The sequence below is a fragment of the Salmo trutta genome, chromosome 31 (assembly GCF_901001165.1).
Source record: "Salmo trutta chromosome 31, fSalTru1.1, whole genome shotgun sequence".
In the NCBI taxonomy this organism is placed as follows: Eukaryota; Metazoa; Chordata; class Actinopteri; order Salmoniformes; family Salmonidae; genus Salmo; species Salmo trutta.
Genome location: NC_042987.1, coordinates 919,680 through 941,134, shown reverse-complemented (window position 1 = coordinate 941,134; position 21,455 = coordinate 919,680). Strand labels below are relative to the sequence as shown.

At 42.2% G+C, this 21,455-nt stretch overlaps 1 protein-coding gene across 4 annotated transcripts; it reads left to right on the top strand.

Annotated features, from left to right (window-relative positions):
- Positions 1-1,482: 1,482 nt before the first annotated feature.
- Positions 1,483-21,057, top strand: LOC115169296 (polyhomeotic homolog 3 (Drosophila)). Of its 4 annotated transcripts, none has more exons than XM_029724783.1 (13): positions 1,483-1,664; positions 3,593-3,871; positions 11,859-12,053; positions 12,133-12,285; positions 12,511-12,633; positions 13,021-13,255; positions 13,499-14,290; positions 14,430-14,683; positions 17,391-17,634; positions 17,723-17,837; positions 18,782-18,923; positions 19,431-19,704; positions 20,188-21,057. In XM_029724783.1, the coding sequence occupies exons 2-13, from the start codon at positions 3,635-3,637 to the stop codon at positions 20,340-20,342; spliced, it is 2,919 nt and encodes a 972-aa protein (XP_029580643.1). In that variant the 5' UTR covers positions 1,483-1,664; positions 3,593-3,634; the 3' UTR covers positions 20,343-21,057. The 4 variants fall into 4 exon arrangements, with proteins under 4 accessions (XP_029580643.1, XP_029580644.1, XP_029580645.1 ...); XM_029724784.1 differs by having other exon boundaries at positions 1,483-1,721; positions 12,511-12,600; XM_029724785.1 differs by having other exon boundaries at positions 1,483-1,721; positions 14,430-14,542.
- The last annotated feature ends 398 nt before the right edge of the window (positions 21,058-21,455 follow it).

Genomic DNA, 21,455 nt, shown 5'->3' with positions numbered 1-21,455 from the left:
GGACAACAACGTGATCAAGACAAAGGAGATGATTATGGACTACAGGAAAAAGACGACTGAGCACGCCCCCGTTCTCATCGACGGGGCTGCAGTGGAGCAGGTTGAGAGCTTCAAGTTCCCTGGTGCCCACATCACCAACAAACTAACGTGGTCCAAGCACACCAAGACAGTCGTAAAGAGGGCACGACAAAACCTATTCCCCCTCAGGAGACTGAAAAGATTTGGCATGGGTCCTCAGATCCTCAAAAGGTTCTACAGCTGCATCATCGAGAGCATCCTGACTGGTTGCATCACTGCCTGGTACGGCAACTGCTCGGCCTCCGACCGCAAGACACTACAGAGGGTAGTACGAACGGCCCTGTACATCACTGGGGCCAAGCTTCCTGCCATCCAGGACGTCTATATCAGGCGGTGTCAGAGGAAGGTTCTAAAAATGTTCAAAGACTCCAGCCACCCTAGTCACAGCCTGTTCTCTCTGCTACTGCACGGCAAGCGGTATTGGAGCGCCAAGTTTAGGTCCAAGAGGCTTCTAAACAGCTTCTACGCCCAAGCTATAAGACTCCTGAACACCTAATCAAATGGCTACCCAGACTATTTGCGTTGTCCCCCCTCTTTTACACCGCTGCTACTCTGTTGTTATCATCTATGCATAGTCACTCTAATAACTCTACCTACATGTACATATTACCTCAACTAACCAGTGTCCCCGCACATTGACTCTGTACTGGTACCACCCTGTATATAGTCTCGTTATTCTTACTTTACTGCTGCTCTTTAATTATTTGTTACTTTTATTTCTTATTCTTATCAGTATTTTTTTAAACTGCATTGCTGGTTAGGGGCTTGTAAGTAAGCATTTCACTGTAAGGTCTACACCTGTTGTATTCGGTGCATGTAACTAATAACCTTTGATTTGACTTGATTTGAGAAGACAACACATGAGCATGACACATACCAGAATTTCTCTGTCTGATCAATATAGCCTAATCATGATTTATGTACGGTAATTATATATGTAAAAACAACACATTTGCCCCAATCTGCACCTATCCAGTGGCTGTGACAATAAAACACACACACACATATATATATATATATCCATACATACATACATACAAACATACATATATATATACATATATATATATATATCCATACATATATATATATATATATATATATCCATCCATATATATATATATATCCATCCATACATATACATACATATATATATATATATATCTGCTGAGGACTGAGGACTGAGGAAAAGCTGGGGTCTCTTTTTCCGAGTCTTGTGCCCCCTAGTGGTGATAGTGTTACAGTAGATACTGCCAGTAAAATAATTACTATGTAGGTAAAGGACCCCAGACTCCACAATGCTACCTTTACAATGCGTTTCGTGACACAGCCTGAACTTGACTTGATATTTGTTGTTTGTTACATGTTGAGTAAAACCTTGACTGAGTCTCCAAAATGAGAAATTAGCTTTATAAAAATCCCTTTTGACACTAAGCCCTCTTGCTCTACTGTATAAGGTCCTCCCGCGCTGCAAGTGGTGCTGTGTCTGGGTTTTCATTCCGTCCGGTCCGTTTGTTTTTCTCTCCATTTTAGCATCACAGGCTTGACGCATTAGAACATGACTGGGATTGTGACAGTCTAAACCGGTGGGTTTTCGTTCGGTCACTTCGCCATGGGTCAGGTCTAATAACAAATCCAGCCAGGTAACGCTAATGATAGGTGAACGATTGTGCATGGTGCATATATAAGGCTCTTATCGGTGGCCATAGAATTGGCCGAGGAAATAGAGGATGATGCCCAAACATAATATAATTATTATACGATTTTGTTTGAGTATAATGAATAAATAAATGATCGTATAGCTAGGTTACTGCAGCCTATGTTGCCAGCACTGCACATCCAGCGAGAAAATGTAAAAGGCCAAAAGGGGTGATTGTAGCCCAATGCATGAATTGCCCAATTAGATGCATTCCGCACATGATAACGACAATTGTTCATAGATTTTAAATTGCATAACGGATTTGATGCATTGCTATTGCTGAATGAAAATGTGTGTAGATTTAACCAGTCTTCTTTTTGTCAGTGCATGGTTGTGGCTATAGGGTTTGGAATATTTTCTCGTTGAGCATTAGGGGTGTGTTGCACAAAAACTACATACACCTTTAAAAATGAAATAGTTTAGCACCAGGAATTGGAACAGAATCAATATCAGAAATCTATTATGTCTGAAATTATCCCTTTTTACCAAAATGTTATGAGCTAATTAAAGTAGGCTCTACTTTATTTACACAAATTAGGCTACATGTAAAAAAATGTGGACAAAATAGCCTATTTCAAACTAGGCCACTTCATTTGGAAGGTTTGTGTAATTTTCTTTCAATTTCATTCAACAATTCAAATACTGGATAAATGTAGTTTTATATAGCCTGTTTTTCCAGATTCTTCGAGTATTTTTATGTGTAGGGCATATAACCCTGATGAGTAGGCTATACTAATCAACATGACATCCAAGCGCAGAGGCTTTATCAAAATACATTTCTGATCTATTTATTTTAGGCTATAGGCTATTGAATTTCGATCATTTCATACATGGAAAAACTTGGAAAATGTCATGGTCATATGGGGAGAAATTCAAAAACAGAAATGTACTTCATTATGACAAAGAAATTAACAAAACTGAATGATTTCGTTGAAAACGCAGCAAATCAAATGAAAAAAACCTAACGAACAATTGCTTGATTAGATCTTTAATATGAATAGGCCGACATAAGTTCGACCTGGTTTTAGTACAATTCCTTGTTTAGGCGTACAAGCCCCGGTTTCTGATTTGCTATTTCCTACCTTCTTTCAATAAATGTAATAGGTCAGTTGAAATGTAAAGTAGTCCTAAACACATGCAATTAATACAGCTCGGGACTTGTTAAACAAACTTCATTAAAATATATGACACTTTTGCTAAGAATGCTTTATGACTAAGACAAATAGCCTTCTCTAGTGACCAGGATCCAGGGACATAGCTTGGGGGGCTTCATATCTATAGATCTTTAAAGGATATTTCTTTGGTGACGCCGTTGGCCCAAATGTCCCGTTTGTGATTTTAAGGCCTATAAATGTAAATATAATATATTAATTTCGATTTAAGGTTGTAAGAAATAAGCAGAATGTGCACACAGAGCATGGATACTTCACTTCTATCAACCTCTAGATTTATAGCCGCGCGAGAAGCGCTCTCTTGGTCCGGTCAAGCAATGCCCATCACATCCGTTTGAGCCAGTGCTATAGGCCCCATTTCTCAAGTGTATTCAAACGCACCCAGCACTAAATTGTCATTGACATTGTTATAGATAGGCATATGCATCTATAATTTGATTTATTTTATGATGGGACAATTTATCAGCAAAATTATGTCCCAACAAATATTCTCTTAGGGATGTAGGTGGGATTTTTTTAATTTAAAAAAATAAATGTTATTTTCCAAAAAATACATCCAGCATCCCATATGTCAAATCAAATATATACAAATATGTTTAGGCTACAGACTTTGAGAGAGGTGTTTTCTGTTTGTACTTTCCAGTTGGCCCAGTGATACAGACAGGTGCTTAGTTTTACCAGCAGCATGATGGACAGGCAGAGCCCTGAAAAGACAGAGGGAGGAGGAGAGAGTGAGACCAATGGGACTGCTGCTACTGTCACTGTCACCTCTAACACCAAAGCAGTTACAACGGTTGCCAACAAGAACGACACCGCTTCAGTGGTCATCGCCATGACGACAACAGACAGCACCACGCCCCCAAGCAGTCAGGCCCCACCCACTTCTCTAGGCACCACCCCTACAGAGAGCCAGGCAGTTCAGGTGAGAGAGGGGACAGGGAGGGCGCCAGAGGGCACAATGTCAATGTGTGTGTTGAAATCCAAATAATGAAGCCACTAGTCTGGGTTTCAGTTTTAGCTGAACATTTCATTACTTGCCACTCCTGTCATTTGTCAAAGAGACTGGCCTTTCGGCAATCTCAAAGTTCAATATGCAGCCGGATTTACTACAGTTGCTGATTGGTAGTTGAAAACAACACTAATATTTTCCATTACAACATTATGTGCTTGCATATTTGGTGCAATAAGAACAACAAACAACAACACCGTTATGACCTGCTGCGATCATTCTCTTGTGAGAAGGCAGTGTCAATGAAGATCATGTTGTTCAAAGTGTCTAGAGGACTCCATAATGGGAGAGAGAAATAATGATATGGGAAATATTAGCCTACAAGATTCAATCGAGCCAAGTTTGCTTCAGTTGTATTCCATTAATGAGAGGAAAGAAATGCAAACTTGCCACCTGTCGTCATTCCTCGCACATATGCTGATCATCATGACTTACTTAGGCCTACATTTGTAAAATGTTGTAATGCTCATTTCAGTTATATTATTTGTCCCTCCTCTAGATGGAGTCCAGACAGGCTACTTTAGGAAACACACACAAACCCTAAAAGGACCTACACAACAAATTGGCCAGTGTTAATTTTTTGGTGTAACATTTCTATTGTTGATTCAGGAGTTAAATGTTGATGTTGATTCAGAAATTAACACTCAGTGGTCTAAAATAACCCCCTGGTGTTGGTGTTAATAGCAAGAGTTATTGTTTTACACTTTGGAGAGTAAAACAGCCCAACAAAACCACCCCGTCATTATCATATTTCCCAGAATGCACTACTGCAAGTAGATTTTTTTAATGATTGTTTTTAATATCTGTGTTTTTGCATGTACATTGATTGATTAATCATATGCTACACTAAGACAAATAACATATATTTTTCTAAACTAATCAAATCAGTTAGTTAGAGTAACAGTTAGCACCTGTTACTGAAATGGTTTTTCCAGGTTAAATGGTTTAGGTAGTCTTCTTATCAACTTTCCTAACCCTGACAGTCATTCTGAATGCAGGCAGCGGGTGAATAAAAATGAAAACTTTTGGATATCCTAATGATGTCTCATATTGAACTGCATATTAAACGTTGAGATTGCTGAAAGGCCAGTCAATTTGGCAAATGACAGGACTGGCAAGGAGTAGAATGTTAGCTAAAAAGACATCACTTTGCAATCCAACATAATTTGACTTTCAGGCCTGATGTGGCCTGTAAACCCGGAGTTTCCTAACGCCACTGGGTTATGGTAAAACTAAGCCATCAAAGTAAGGCCTTATGATATACAGTATGTAAGGTATTGTCATAGTTGAATTTGAATGATAGCATTCACCTTGGTACTCACTTGGTGAAAGTCACAAGCCTTTATAAGGAAATAATTCAATAACCATGTCTCTCTCACAAAATATTACAGTCATGGATGGTAACTCTAAAATTCCCTTGAAAAGAAAAGGCAAATTAGGCTTTACACCATGCAGTTTTTAAACAACACCCAAAAATGATTTACTGTATCACTACAGGTGTTAATTTCTTACACTGAGAAAGTTTAACAGCGTCAGCACTAAGCAAAAGTATGTCCAGTTTACTCTAAATTAAGTGTTGTGTTTTACATTGTATGTCACAGATCCCTCCGGTAACTGTTGCTCATTCCGTGCACCAGTTTCGGAGGTCTACTTCGCCAGCCTCTAGGCACTGAACTGTGTCATTACACATGGTTCCAATTTCTCACTGATTGTATTTGTAGAAATGTGCCCTTTGTTTCATCATTGGGGTGTCGATTATTGTTCCAATGTTCGTTGGTCGTGTGAGAACCTGTGCCTTGTTGTTTTGGCTTTTGTGACGCTTGTATTGTGCATAGATGATTACGGGTCTCGTCCCGTGTTGGATCAGTGTGCGCTTGTGTTTTCGGGTCTCGTCCCGTTTATTTATTTGAGGTACTCCTCGCTCTTTTGTTTGGGTTTCAACCCTGTGTTTTGTGTACGTGTTTGTTTGGTCGTTCTTCGTCCCCTTTGCCTTTACATGGCACGCTGTAATTTGGATAAAGAAATAAAAAAACATATTACGCATTCCTGCGCCTATCTCCCGATCCATTATACCAGCGTGACACTGTAGGTGTTGCGTATTACTCTACAGTAGAGATATGCAAACATCACAATCAAGTTCATTTGAACACTTTAAGAGTTGAATGGGGAACACGGCAACAGAGTTAAATCTTCAACACTTTCAAAAGTGTTATTTTAGTAGGCCTACAGTGGGACGCATATGTTCACTGAAAATAGCGTACATTTTACACTTTGAGTTAAATGGGGAACACTACAACAGAGTTAAATCTTTAACACTTTCAAAGGTGTAATTTTAAAACCGGTACAGTGGGACTCAAATGTTTACTGAAAATTGTGAACATTTTACACTTTCCAAGTTAAATGTACACCATTGATTTTGCTGTGCATTAATCAAAGCCACCAGTGCACCTCAGACACACACAAACATTTCTACTTTCCTAAAAACATATTCAAAACCAAGGTTTACCTTCAAATCTTGGCTATAGTCCATCGGAAAGTAGGCCTAGGCTACATTATAGCATAATGCTAAAATAATGTAGCCTATCAAATGAATTGACAAGGAATGCTTGAAGGAGGGAGAGAGAGAGAGCTATAGTATTACTAGAGACATTGGTTATGTCATTGTTAACCCAGATTCTACTTTATTACAGAGAAAAAATGGTTTTTAGTTTTTCCAAACTGCCCCCTGTAATTCCTTTTTTTAATTCAGTTGAGTCGATGACGGAAGCCTGGTGGATATTTAATCATGTCTAGACGATAAAAGGCTACAGTGATCACTCGTGCTTGGCTGCCAAATGTATACAGTAGGTGTCCCCATAGGTCTTATATATATATACATTGAGGAAATGTAATTGATAATAATCATTATTTTAGCAATCCACGTTAGACATCCTTCCTAATGAAAAGGCACCCCATCCTGATGATGTGAGCTGCTGGGCTCCAACGCTGGACAGAGCGGTTGGTCACTAACGTCATGGATAAGAAAGTGAACTCACCATTTCCAAAAAGGAGCTCAGTGGGAAATTGGGGATTCCCTGCTTTGTCAAATCAAAATAAATTGTATTTGTCACATGTGCCGAATACAACAGTGAAATGCTTACTTGCAAGCCCTTAACCAACAATGCAGTTTAAAAAAAAGAAAAAGAAAAAAAGAAGAATAAGAAATAAAAGTAACAAATAATTAAAGAGCAGCAGTAAAATAACAATAGCGAGGCTATACACAGGGGGTACCGGTGCAGAGTCAATGTGCGGGGGCACCGGTTAGTCGTGGTAATTGAGGTAATATGTACATGAAGGTAGAGTTATTAAAGTGACTATGCATAGATAATAACAGAGAGTAGCAGTAGCGTAAAAGGGTAGCCATTTGATTAGACATTCAGGAGTCTTATGGCTTGAGGGTAGAAGCTGTTTAGAAGCCCCTTGGGACCGAGACTTGGCGCTCTGGTAATTTTTAGGGCCTTCTTCTGACACCGCCTGGTATAGAGGTCCTGGATGGCAGGAAGCTTGGCCCCAGTGATGTACTGGGCCGTTGTGATCTGTTGCCTACGTCAACAGCACTAGGGTTTCATTAAATAGGCCTAGGCACTATACTTTTTAATTGCACATTTAATTAAACTGACACCTAGGCACTATACTTTTTTATTGCACATTTAATTAAACTGACAACTAGGCACAATACTTTTTAATTGCACATTTAAATAAACTGACGCATTTGGCGATGTTCAAAATCAAATCAAATTGTATTTGTCACAAATGCTGAATACAATGACTTTACCGTGAAATGCTTGCTTACGAGCCCTTCCCAACGATGCGGAGTAAAAAAAACAACATAATAAATAGTAACGAAAGAGGAATAAAAAACAATAATGAAGATGTATACAAGGAGTACCAGTACCAGATCAATGTGCAAGGGTACAAGGTATGTGTGGTAGATATGTACAGTTGAAGTCGGAACTTTACATACAGTTAGGTTGGAGTCATTAAAACTCGTTTTTCAACCTCTCCATAAGTATTTTGTTTAACAAACTATAGTTTTGGCAAGTTGGTTAGGACATCTACTGTGTGCATGACACAAGTAATTTTTCCAACAATTGTTTACAGACAGATTATTTCACTTATAATTCACTGTATCACAATTCCAGTGGGTCAGAAGTTTACATACACTAAGTTGACTGTGCCTTTTAACAGCTTGAAAATTCCAGAAAATTATGTCATGGCTTTAGAAGCTTCTGATAGGCTAAATTACATAATTTGAGTCAATTGGAGGTGTACTTGTGGATGTATTTCAAGGCCTACCTTCAAACTCAGTGCCTCTTTGCTTGACATCATGGCAAAATCAAAAGAAATCAGCCAAAAAATTATAGACCTCCACAAGTCTGGTTTGTCCTTGGGAGCAATTTCCAAACGCCTGAAGATATCACGTTCATCTGTACAAACAATAGTACGCAAGTATAAACACCATGGGACCACACAGCCGTCATACCACTCAGGAAGGAGACGCGTTCTGTCTCCTAGAGATGAATGTGCTTTGTTGCGAAAAGTGCAAATCAATCCCAGAACATCTGCAAAGGACCTTGTGAAGATGCTGGAGGAAACATGTACAAAAGTTCTATATCCACAGTAAAACGAGTCCTATATCAACATAACCTGAAAGGTTAACCTTCTTCCGCTCAGCAAGGAAAAAGCCTGCTTCTTGTTGTGGTTGTGCTTTGCTGCAGGAGGGACTGGTGCACTTCACAAAATAGATGGCATCATGAGGCAGGACATTTATGTGGCTATATTGAAGCAACATCTCAAGACATCAGTCAGGAAGTTAAAGCTTGGTTGCAAATGGGTCTTCCAAATGGACAATGACCCCAAGCGTACTTCCAAAGTTGTGGAAAAATGGCTTAAGGACAACAAAGTCAAGGTATTAGAGTGGCCATCACAAAGCTCTAACCTCAATCCAATAGAAAATCTGTGGGCAGAACTGAAAAAGCATGTGCGAGCAAGGAGGCCTACAAACCTGACTCAGTTACACCAGCTCTGTCAGGAGGAATGGGCCAAAATTCACCCAACTTATTGTGGGAAGCGTTTGACCTAAGTTAAACAATTTAAAGGCAATGCTACCAAATACTAATTGAGTGTATGTAAACTTCTGGCCCACTGGGAATGTGATGAAAGAAATAAAAGCTTAAATAAATCATTCTCTCTACTATTATTCTGACATTTCACATTCTTAAAATAAAGTGGTGATCATAACTGACCTAAGACAGGGAATATTTACTAGGATTAAATGTCAGGAATTGTGAAAATCTGAGTTTAAATGTATTTGGCTAAGGTGTATGTAAACTTCCGACTTCAACTGTACATTAAGGCAGAGTAAAGTGACTAGGTATCAGGATAGATAACAGTAAGAAGAAAGAACAGAGTAGCAGCAGCAGCATATGATGTGTGAACATGCGTGTGTATCTGTGTGTATTTGTGTGTGTTGTGTCAGTATGTGTGTGTGTGTTATGCCTGTGTGTGTGCATATGTACTGTATGTGTGTGGGTTTTGTGTGGTGTGTGTGAGTGAGTATGTATATAGTGTGTATACTGTGTATATAGTCTTGTGAGTGTTCATAGAGGGTCAATGCAGATAGTCCGAGTAACCATTTCATTAACTATTTATCAGTCTTATGGCTATTGAGCAGTCTTATGGCTTGGGGGTAGAAGCTGTCTTAGAGAGCCGATGCTCCGGTATCATTTTCCAGGCAGGACCAAAGTAAACAGTTCATTTGACCTATCAGTCTAATTTGCATAAACATTGGATGGTAGCTGTGAAGGTTATCGAATCTGGATCCAATCCTCTGATCTCCTCAAGCTCATTAATGATATTTGGCAAATGACAGGAGTGGCAAGGAGTGGAATAAAATGTAGCTATGAAGCCATATCTGTATGTAAAGCAAAGGCTAGTTTTCTAAGCATAATCCAGCTAGCACATACTGTAATGTTCTGAGAACCATATGTTTCTTAAAGCATGGTGAGAGCGTGGTTGTGGTTGTCCTATGGTTATTTTGCATACAACATTCCCACAAAGGTCTGGGAATGGTGCAGGATACCCAGCTAGCACATAACGTTCTGAGAACCATATGTTTCTTAGGTGGGAATTTCAGTACTTCATCATAACGTTTCCTTCAGGTTTCCTCATGGTTCTATTTAAAGTCATGTTCTCAGAATGTTAAGAAACAACGTTCTTCTGTGGGAATTTCAGTACTTCAGCATAACGCTTTCTACAGGTTTCTTCATGGTTCTATTTAAAGTCATGTTCTCAGAACATTAAGAAAACGTTCCATTAAAACCACAAGAAAACATTAATGTTCAAAGAACGTTCTAAGAATGTTATTTAAAAACATAAACATTCAGTTCTCAGCATCAAACTCTCTCTATCCTCTCTCTTGTTAACTGTGTTCAGGTGTGTTGGCCACACCTGATCTTAATGAGTGTTTGTTTCCTTTGAAAGGGGGTCTGTTTGAATAGACTAAAATGAACAGCTATGTAGGAGTAAAAAACAAATGGCATGCTAGCTAGAGGTCTTCACAGGTCCAAAAAGTTGGACCAGTTCCAAATTGGACATTGGCTTTCCCAATCCGGACTCGATAAGCTTAAATAAAAATGTTAAATATAGAGACCCGTTCCGAACGGACCCAAGCACAACTAATCCTGTTCCGTGTAGACCTGGTTGAATCCAGACCGGTCAGATCCGAGTGAAGGAAGCAGCAGAAAAGTCATTTTTAAGCTACTTTATTAGCCGGAGCTGATAAAGCGTGAGAGGAGGGAGAGAGAGGAGCCGCTCAAGCAGGAGGGGGTGGGGCCATACTGTGAGCGAGTGACGCAGGGAGGATTAGATATCTCCTAATTTAGCCTATTGCCGCTATGATGACTTATGATTGGCCAACAACAACAACAACAAGCTACACGCTCCACTCTCACGAAAAGCATGAGCAGCAGCATAAATGATAACATTTCTCTCTCTATTGCAGCTGTCGCATTCGGATGTGTACTGTTCCTACCGGAAAGGTCAGTTAAAATTGCACATACCCGTGACAATCATATCAGATCCGACCCAGACGTGTGACATTATTTCGAATTCTGGATCTGAACCTGCTCAGGTCTCGGGTATTCGGGTACAGGTGGATCCGTAAAGACCTCTAATGCTAGCTCCATCCTGGTGGCTCAGTGGACTAAATCCATAGATAGAGAACAGAAGGTAATAGGTTAGAATCTCACTGACGCCGTGCCACAATAAAAAATAAATGTGTTTGCATGATTAATGCCTAAACAAGTACATTTCCATGTGTCCTATCTGTGCTTCAAAACTGTTAACCCAAACTAAGCTAGCAGTGTTATTGAAAGTCTTATTGAAACATATTCTCAGAACGTTATTTAATTACCTTCAAATAACATATCATTTCAATTCTCAGAACATGAATAAAACCTCCCAGGAGAACATTCTCAGAAGCTCCCTGCAACCTAAAAATGTATGATCCCAGAACAGGCAAAAGCTTCACTTCCGTTCTCAGAAACTTTTTAAAAAATGTTACGTTTTACCAGTCAGAAAACATATGGCTTCATTCCCAGAACCAATGGGAAACCCAAAAAATAAGTTCCTACAACTTCCAAGGAACCAAATGTGCTAGCTGGGAAGAGTGTTATCTTGACCAAACCTAGGTCTTTCAGCATTCCTGGTATCGAACCCTGATCATGCACGTGCTGAGCTAAAGCTGAGCCATTAGTTCTGGGAGCTAACATGAGTCATCAACTCTGGTGAGCGTAGTAGTTACCGAACCGTTCCCAGCTACACAATATGACTATTGTTTCTCTGCTGTCTCTCTCTCTAGGTGATCCAGCAGGCCATCCACAGCAGGCCCCAGACCATGGCAGCTCAGTACCTGCAGCAGATGTACGCGGCCCAGCAGCAACACATCATCCTGCAGACAGCTGCGCTGCAGCAGCAACAGCCTTACAGTAACACACAGTCCCCCTCCTTACCCTCTGCTGCCAACAGCACGGTGCCCCAGTCAACTGGTACCGCTGTAAGTTGAGCACTCTGGTATCAAGACTACCAAGACTACCAATGCCTAGTAAGACCACTGCAATTCTGTCTGTCTCCAGATCACCCTCCCAGCCTCTCCAGTAACAGGCCAGCTGATTGGTCATTCTCAGAGTTCCAGCTCCACCACAGGCACTATTACCCAGCAGGCCATGCTCCTGGGGAATTGCTCTGCTTCCTGTAACCAAGCCCAGATGTACCTTCGCACCCAGATGGTACCTACCTTCTCTCTCTTATTGTAACAGCTTTGTAGCGTATGATAAACTATCTACTTGCCCAAAGATCATGGGAAGTAAAAATAAGTAAGCATGACAAGTTCTCTGTCTCCTTTTCCACTGATGTTTTCCACTAACTTTTTTCTACTCTATTATCTTTTCTCTTTCTTCTTTGTCTTTTCCCTCTTCTGTCGCTTTCTCTTTTCTCTCTTCTGTCTCTGTAAGTTGATTCTGACCCCTGCGGCCACGGTGGCAGCAGTCCAGTCTGACCTGCCTTCTGTCTGCTGCAGCTCCTCTCGACTCTCCACTTCACAGGTCAGCAACCGCCACCAGGGGCAAAGGTCAAAGGTGAAAGGTTAAGCATTGCAAGCTAACTAGGTTGTCATCAGAGGACAGCACAGCAGGAGTTTACATCTCACTGCTGCTGACATGTTATTTATATCCCTGGAGGACAAATCATTTTTATACAAAAAATGTAAGCCTATGGATAAATCGCTTTGGATATAGGTGTCTGCTAAGTGGAGTGTATCTGACTTGATTTGGTAGGTCATTGCTCGACATGATCAAGTTGCAATTACCTAAATGTGTATCAGGTACAGACAGTAGTGCCCCAGTATGGAACCCTGTGGGACACAACATGATATCCACATATTTCTTGATATCAAGGACTTTCTAAGAGACATTGGATGTTAGATTTATGTCTATAATAATACTGCGTGTCCTCTCCTCTCTCAGGTCCACAGCCTCGCGGTGCAGGCCCATCTCCCAGGGGCTTTGGCCACTGCCCAGAGTGTCCTGTTGAAGCCATTCTCCACCCAGCCCCAGACTCTGGTCTCCTCTCTGCCCAAGATGTCCATCTGTCCCCTGAGGTCCAGTCAGCAGTCTGACCCCTCCACAGAAGCCTCTGGAGCTAAGCCTCGGCTGGCTGACATCACCAGGCTAACATCAGCAAACCAGCTTATCGCGCCTGGTAAGTCAGTCACCATGGCATGGTCACATCTTTTGTGCTCTGTTGGTTCATATCAGTGTTCTTAAATAATACTGATCCTGAGGTAGGCTTTTGTTCCAGCCCAGAGCTTTACAACACATATAAATGTCTCAATCACTTAAGTCTGTTAACATGGTTTTATTTTAACTCCAGTGTTGTACATTTTGTTCCAACCTAGTGCAGGTTTAGACCACCTTCAGGTGTAATAATGTGGTTCTATTTCAGCGTCGTACACTCCTGTCCAGTCCCATGCTGTGGTCAGGCACCAGCTGCACTGTCCTCCGAGCCATAAGGGGGCACCCCACCAGCTCATCATCCAGCAGACCACAGCAGGATCCCACCGGCAGCTGCACCCTATCGCACTGCGCATCGCACCCCAAGACACTTCCCCCTCTCTCTTCCCTCTTACCCTCCAGCCCCTTGCCACTCCCACCCACACCACCACCACTGTCCAATCCCAGCCTGGGGATGGCCTTCCAGTCCTCTCCTCTTCCTGTGAGCCGCCCACCCCTCCCCCTCCCCAGCAGACAGTGGTAGTATCCTCATCATCAGCCCCTCCACCTCTTCTGTGTCCCAGCCTGCTCCAGCCCCAGCTCCACCTCCAGCCCAAGCCCCCTACCCTGCGTCTTGGCCCCATCTCCCAGGCCTCTCTCCCCAGGCTGCTTCAGTCTCCACCGGCCTCCCTCCAGAGGTTGTCCCTGCGCTCAGTCCAGGCCCTGGCAGTGCAGTCCACTGGGGTTCACGTGTCGGAGGAGCTGCCTGTGGCAGAGGCGCCGGTCCAGATGCCTTTTCAGAACCATCACCCCCCCCAAACGTTCCAGAATCTATCCCAGACGTTCCATAATCTCTCCCCGCCCCAGACTGTAGCTGTGGACCTGAAGATGCTTCCAGCCACCCTACGCACCCAGACCCCAGAGAGGAGAGAGGAGATGAGAGAGAAGAGGACGACCCCTCCACCCACACTCTCTCCATCGGCTGGTTCAGACATACAGCCCGCCTATACAGAGAACTGCACAGGTACATGGCACAATATAATTTACTTTTTTTCATTACTTAACTTTACCTTTTGCACTATTTACTATTTTTATACTGAATCGATAAAGCACACTGACATACAGTAACTGCCTCTCTCTCTTTGCTCGGCTCCATCCTCCAGGCAGGTTGGATTTCCCCTGCGTCCCTCCGTCCAGCCGCTCCGTTACCCACTCGTCTCAAGACCCCTCCTCTTACACCAGCTGCTCCCCTCCTCCACTCCTGCCCTCGGCCGCGGTAAGAAGCCCCGGCCAATCCCCCTCAGCCACCCTACCAGGGAGCCCTGAGAGAGCTAGACCTCTCATCCTCACTCACATCATAGAGGGGTTCGTCGTCAGAGAGGCCCTGCAGCCGTTCCTCCCGGTATCGTTCATCCCGGTATGTCCACTGGTGGGTGTGTTGACCAAGCTCCACAGTGTACACAGGCACTGGCCTCGTTAATTGTCACCAAAGGCACTGAGGCCAGTGTCAGCTCTAGCCTTTTGGGGGACCTAAGCGAGATTTGGTTGGGGGGGGGGGGGGCCAACAAGCAGGCAAAATCTTGACAGCAGAGAGAAAAATGTACGTTTTAAAGTTCGACTGAGTACCATTTTTTGGAGTCAGGGCCCCCTAGCGGCCGCTTATGTCGCTTATGCCTGGAGTCGGCCCTGCGACTGAGCCCAGCTAGCACATAATGTTCTGAGAACCATTTGTTTCTTAGAGCTTGGTGAGAGCGTGGTTGTCCTTTGGTTATTTTGCATGTTCTCAAATTGTTCTGAGAACGTTAAGAACATTTTCCATAAATACCACAAGAAAACTTGAGTAACGTTCTAAGAATGTTATTTAAAAACTTTAGGTCTAGGCGTCCCGCTAGCGGAGGGCGCGCAATTCAAATAAATAATCATAAAAATTATGGATACTAAACATTTAGGTACATACAAGTGTCTTATATCGGTTGAAAGCTTAAATTCTTTTAAATTTACAGTAGCCATTACAGCGAAAGCATGCCATGCGATTATTTGAGGACGGCATCCCACATCAAAATATTTTTTCACCGGCACAGGTTTCATAAATTCACAAATAGCGATTAAATATTCACTTACTTTCTGAAAATCTTCCTCTAATTTGTCATCCAAAGGGTCCCACCTATAACATGTAGTGTCGTTTTGTTAAATAAAATCCTTCTTTATAACGGAAAAAGTCAGTTTAGTTGCCGCCATCGATTTGAGTAATCCACATGCAAAGAAAGGAATCAAAAAATCTACCCCTAAACTTTGTTTCAACAAGTCAAAATACGTTTTTATTTACTCCTCAGATACCTTAAAATGTAATCAAACTATATTATTTCTTACAGAAAGAAGTATGTTCAATAGGAAACCGATTTTAGCAGGTGCGTTCTGTCTTCATCGCACGATCATACATGAATTTCCAAGACTGTGTCCCTGTACTAAAACTCATATTTCTTATTCGTTTTGGAAGTTACAAGCCTGAAACCTTGAACATAGACTGCTGACACCCTGTGGAAGCCATAGAAATTACATCCTGGGAGCTAGAATTCAGAATGCCCCTATACTTTCCATTGTAAGAGCATGGGCTCTCAAAAAAAAAGAAAATCTGGTTGGTTTTTCTTTGGATTTTCTCCTACTGTATCTATTGTTATATTCTCCTACATTATTGTAACATTTCTACAAACTTGTGTTTTCTTTCCAATGGTACCAATTATATGCATGTCCTGGCTTCAGGGCCTGAGCAACAGACAGTTTACTTTGGGCACGTCATTCAGGCGGAAATTGAGAAAAAAGGGGCCTAGCCCTAAGAAGTTAAAAACATATACATTCTGTTCTTAGCATCAGCAAAACTCTCTCCATCATCTATCTTATTATTTGTGTTCAGGTGTGTTGGCCTTGCCAACTAACACCTGATCTTAATGAGTCTTTGTTTCCTTTGAAATGTGGTCTGTTTGAATAGACAAAAATTAACCGCTTTGTAAGTGTAACAAAAACATGGCAGGCTAGCTAGAGGTATTCCAAAAAGATGGACCAGTTCCGAAATGGACCAGTTCCGGACCCGATATGCATTAATTAATACAAAAAATATAGAGAGACCCGTACCGAATGGACCCGAGGACAACTAATCCCGTTCCATACAGACCTGGTTGGATCAAGACCCGGTCCGATCCGAGTGAGGGAAGCAGCAGAAATGTCATTATTTAAGCTACTTTATTAAACTGAGCTGATAAAGCGCGAGAGGAAGGAGAGAGAGTTGCAGCTCTAGCAGGCTATATCCATGGATAGAGAACAAAAGGTTATTCTTTAAAAAAAAATTATTTAACCTTTATTTAACTAGGCAAGTCAGTTAAGAACAAATTATTATTTACAATGACGGCCTACCCCGGACGATACTGGGCTAATTGTGCGCCGCCCTATGGGACTCCCAATCAAAGTCGGTTGTGATACAGCCTGGAATCAAACCAGGGTCTGTAGTGCCTTAGACCGCTGCGCCAATCGGGAGCCCCTAAAATACAAATGTGATTAATGCCTAAGGATATTCATTTCCATGTGTCCTACCTGTGCTTGGAGTTCAAAAAGTTTAACCAATATAAGATAGCAGTGTTATAAAAAGTATTGTTGAAACATTCAGTAAAAATTAAGGAAGTTATTCAAAAACCTCCAAATAACGTATAATTTCCGTTCTCAGAACGTTAATAAAACCTCCCAGGTAACGTTCAGGGAACCATAGTAAATCATTCTCAGAAATTCTGCAACCAACAAGTTTACATTTCCAGTGTCAGAACGTTTAAAAAAAAAACAGTTTTACAGGTCAAGAAACGTATGGCTTCATTCCCGGAACCAATGAGAAACCAAAAACATACGTTCCCACATCTTCCAAGAAACCAAATGTGCTAGCTGGAAGAGTAGCTTAGTCCCAGTCACACCTCCCTCACTGTGAGAGCACTGCATCAAGAACCAACAACCTCCCAGATACAAAATGTCCTCTTGAACAAGCAGTCTCCCACTGGTAGTTGATTAGTTACCAATATGTTCAGCCCTCTATAGTGGTATATGTTGTGTACTGTATGTGATACAGTGGTGTGTTCCTGCTTCAGATGGGCCGTTCCTCTTTGGGGGCGGACCAGCAGGCCACGCTTCCTGAAGCCAGGGAGGTGAGAACCAATGGGGATCCAACACCTGAGATGAGAACCAATAAGGATTCAGCTCCAGAAATGAGAACCAATGGGGATCGAGTGTCTGAGATGAGAACCAGTGGGGATCGAGTGCCAGAGGAGAGCCCGATGGATGCTGAGCAGCCAGACAATGACTCAGACATGGATGATACCCCCACCCAGGACGGTCAGTTCCGGTGTGTCTGTGTGTCCGTCCGTCCGTCCATCTGTCTGTGTGTCTGTCTAACAGCTTGTCATCTCCTGCTATACTATAGAACCTGCTGCTGAGAGCCTGGTAGATGTGCTGCAGTGTGAGTTCTGTGGGAAGAGAGGCTACGTTCACACCTTCCTCCGATCCAAACGATTCTGCTCCATGACCTGTGTCAAGAGGTGAGTCCTGTAAGGTTGCAAAAGTTCTGTGGTTTCCAGATATCCCAGTTGGAAGATTCCTGTAGTTCCTGGTTATTCACTCCTGATTCCAGGAACCTGTATTTCTTGAAAAATCTGAATTTTGGAACATTATTCCCGAGCCAGATTAAGCTCCTCAAGCCGACTTGTAGTCAAAAGCCATATATAAATGTTCTCTTCCAGGATTCAGGGGAATCTAGACACCCCAACTGGAATGTTTCGAACATTATGGGGTTCTGTGGAATATCTCCCATGAATGGAGATATTCATCAAACTCGGACCCGCCCTCAAACTCTGTGCCCACATCAACTCTCTGAAGGAACCATGAGCACAGGACAGGGCCCATCTGGTCAAAAGTAGTGAACTATATAGGAGATAGAGTGCCATTTGGGATGCGAACGAGAGGAGCACTCTTATCAGACTTAGAGGATATGGGATTCTAGGAAATGACACGCAAACAAATATACTTTCTCTCTACCTTTTAACTCTGTGAGAAGCAGCGAGTCGTAAACTGTTCATCTGTGTGTCAGTCATCATTCAACACATTAACAACCATCTATCATTGTAGTGATTGTAGCAATAAGGCTCAATGTGGCCTTTTTTCTGTGTATTACATTGTAAGTACTGTACATGCTGTTTAAACTTAAAAGTTTAAAGAATTGTATTTAAATGTTTTTAAAATGTTACTCTCTGAAGACTGTTTTCCAAGCCTGGGAGGAGTTGGGATTTAACAATGACTCAAAGTGTGTGTCCCAAATGGCACCCTATTCCTTTTATAGTGCGCTACTTTTGACCAGGACCCATAAGGCTCTGGTCAAAAGTAGTGGACTATATAGGGAATAGGGTGCCATTTGGGATGTATCCAGAAACTCCAGAAACTTTTTATCTACAGATCTCATCTCTCTCTCTCTGTCCCCTCCTGTCAGGTTCAATGTGAGCTGTACAAAGCGTCTGAGTGTGTTGAAGGTGGACAAGGCCAGTCGTTGGGGTCACAGGCCGATGGGCCGTAGAGGACGTCCCTCAGGGAGGGTCAACGGGGGCACCAGAGAACACTTCCTCCTCAGACAGGTCAGATGTCATAGCCTGGTCCCAGATTTAGCATATCTAGCTAACTATCCTATGGTCAATGCCAATCACGACAAGACAGTTTGCAAAACAACACAAACCAGGCAACAGTAAACGTGTCGTCCTCCACGAATGATGAAGCGCCCCGCCTTAACATTTCTGTTAATAACTATAGCTCCCGTCTTGGGACAATCAATTTTGTCACTGCCGGATCTCTATGGCAAGACGCATCAGACCCAAGTTGTCAAAATCGGGCCAGTGCTGTCTGAGATATCTGACTAACGCACAAATGAATGGACATACAGAGACAGTTCTACAGTCCCCTCCCCAATTTCATCATGGGGGACAACAAATCTGAAACCAGGCTAGGTCAATCAGACAGACAGAATTGATATTAACAACTTTGCAATTCCCTGGTCTACTTACAGTATGAAACCCCAAACTGTTATCACTCAGAGTATTCCATAGGTAAATGTGTGATTGTAGTCATGTTGGTTTTTTCCACTGCAGGTGCAGGGGCCGTACGGCTCTGAGGAGACCCGGAGAACATTAAGGGAAGAAGGGGAAGAGGAGGCTGAGGATGAGCCCCCTGTCCCCATGATAACCAGGCTGCGCCGGCAGGAAGAGAGAGAGAGGGTGCAGGAGAGAGAGAGGGAACAGGGAAGACAGAGGAAAGACTCATTCATATCCTCTGGTGAACAGACCACAGGAGGACAAGAATGTAGTGACAATCCAACACAGTGGAGCGTGGGTCAAGTCTGCTCCTACATCAACTCTCTACCAGGTATCATGAATATGTCCTACCATGGGACTTAAAGCTGCTGTAACCAATACTGTAATGGATGTAAACTCAGCAAAAAAAGAAGCGCCCTCTCACTGTCAACTGTGTTTATTTTCAGCAAACTTAACATGTTTAAATATTTCTATGAACATAAGATTCAACAACTGAGACAAACTGAACAAGTTCCACAGACGTTACGAACAGAAATGGAATAATGTTTCCCTGAACAAAGGGGGGGGAGTGAAGATCTGTGAAGTTATTTGGATTTTTACGTATTATCTTTGAAAGACAGGGTCCTGAAAAGGGGCCGTTTCTTTTTTTGCTGAGTTTATATACAGTGTATATTGTACAATATCACTGGGGCCAGTAGTTTTTCCTGCTCAGGTCACATCTCCTGGCCCTAAACTCCTCTCTTTCCACCTTCCTGTTCCTCTCCCCCCTCTCTCTTCATCCTCCCACCTCTCTCTCCACTCTCTCCTCCTCTAGGTGGGCGGGACATATCAGAGGAGTTCTGTTCCCACGAGATTGACGGCCAGGCCCTCCTATTGCTGACAGAGGACCACCTGATGACAGCTATGAACATCAAACTCGGACCCGCCCTCAAACTCTGTGCCCACATCAACTCTCTGAAGGAACCATGAGCACAGGACAGGGCCCATCTGGTCAAAAGTAGTGAACTATATAGGAGATAGAGTGCCATTTGGGATGCGAACGAGAGGAGCACTCTTATCAGACTTAGAGGATATGGGATTCTAGGAAATGACACGCAAACAAATATACTTTCTCTCTACCTTTTAACTCTGTGAGAAGCAGCGAGTCGTAAACTGTTCATCTGTGTGTCAGTCATCATTCAACACATTAACAACCATCTATCATTGTAGTGATTGTAGCAATAAGGCTCAATGTGGCCTTTTTTCTGTGTATTACATTGTAAGTACTGTACATGCTGTTTAAACTTAAAAGTTTAAAGAATTGTATTTAAATGTTTTTAAAATGTTACTCTCTGAAGACTGTTTTCCAAGCCTGGGAGGAGTTGGGATTTAACAATGACTCAAAGTGTGTGTCCCAAATGGCACCCTATTCCTTTTATAGTGCGCTACTTTTGACCAGGACCCATAAGGCTCTGGTCAAAAGTAGTGGACTATATAGGGAATAGGGTGCCATTTGGGATGTATCCAGATTGACTGAAGTTGCATATGAGGAAATCTACTTCTAACCCGTGCAGCATAACAACTGCAGAGCAACCAGGAAGTGACTTAGATCAAGTAACATGTTTATTACTGCTATAATAAATACACCAAAAAATATATATAAACGCAACATGTAAAGTGTTGGTCACATGTTTCATGAGCTGAAATAAAAGATCACTGAAATGTTCCATTCACACAAAAAACGTATTTCTCTCAAATTCTGTGCACAAATTTGTTTTCATCCCTGTTAGTGAGCATTTCTCATTTGCCAAGATAATCCATCCACCTGACAGGTTTGGCATATCAAGAAGCATGATCATTACACAGTTGCACCTTGTGCTGGGGACAATAAAAGGCCACTCTAAAATGTGCAGTCTTGTCAAACAACACAATGTCTCAAGTTTTCAATTTAATGTTAATTTCTCTACCATAAACCGCCTCCAATGTCATTTTAGAGAATTTGTCAGTACGTCCAACAACTGCAGACCACGTTGTGGTAAACCATGGGGTGTTGGGTTTGAGCACACAAATGGACACAGAGACAGGGAGGTTCTAGAAAATAGG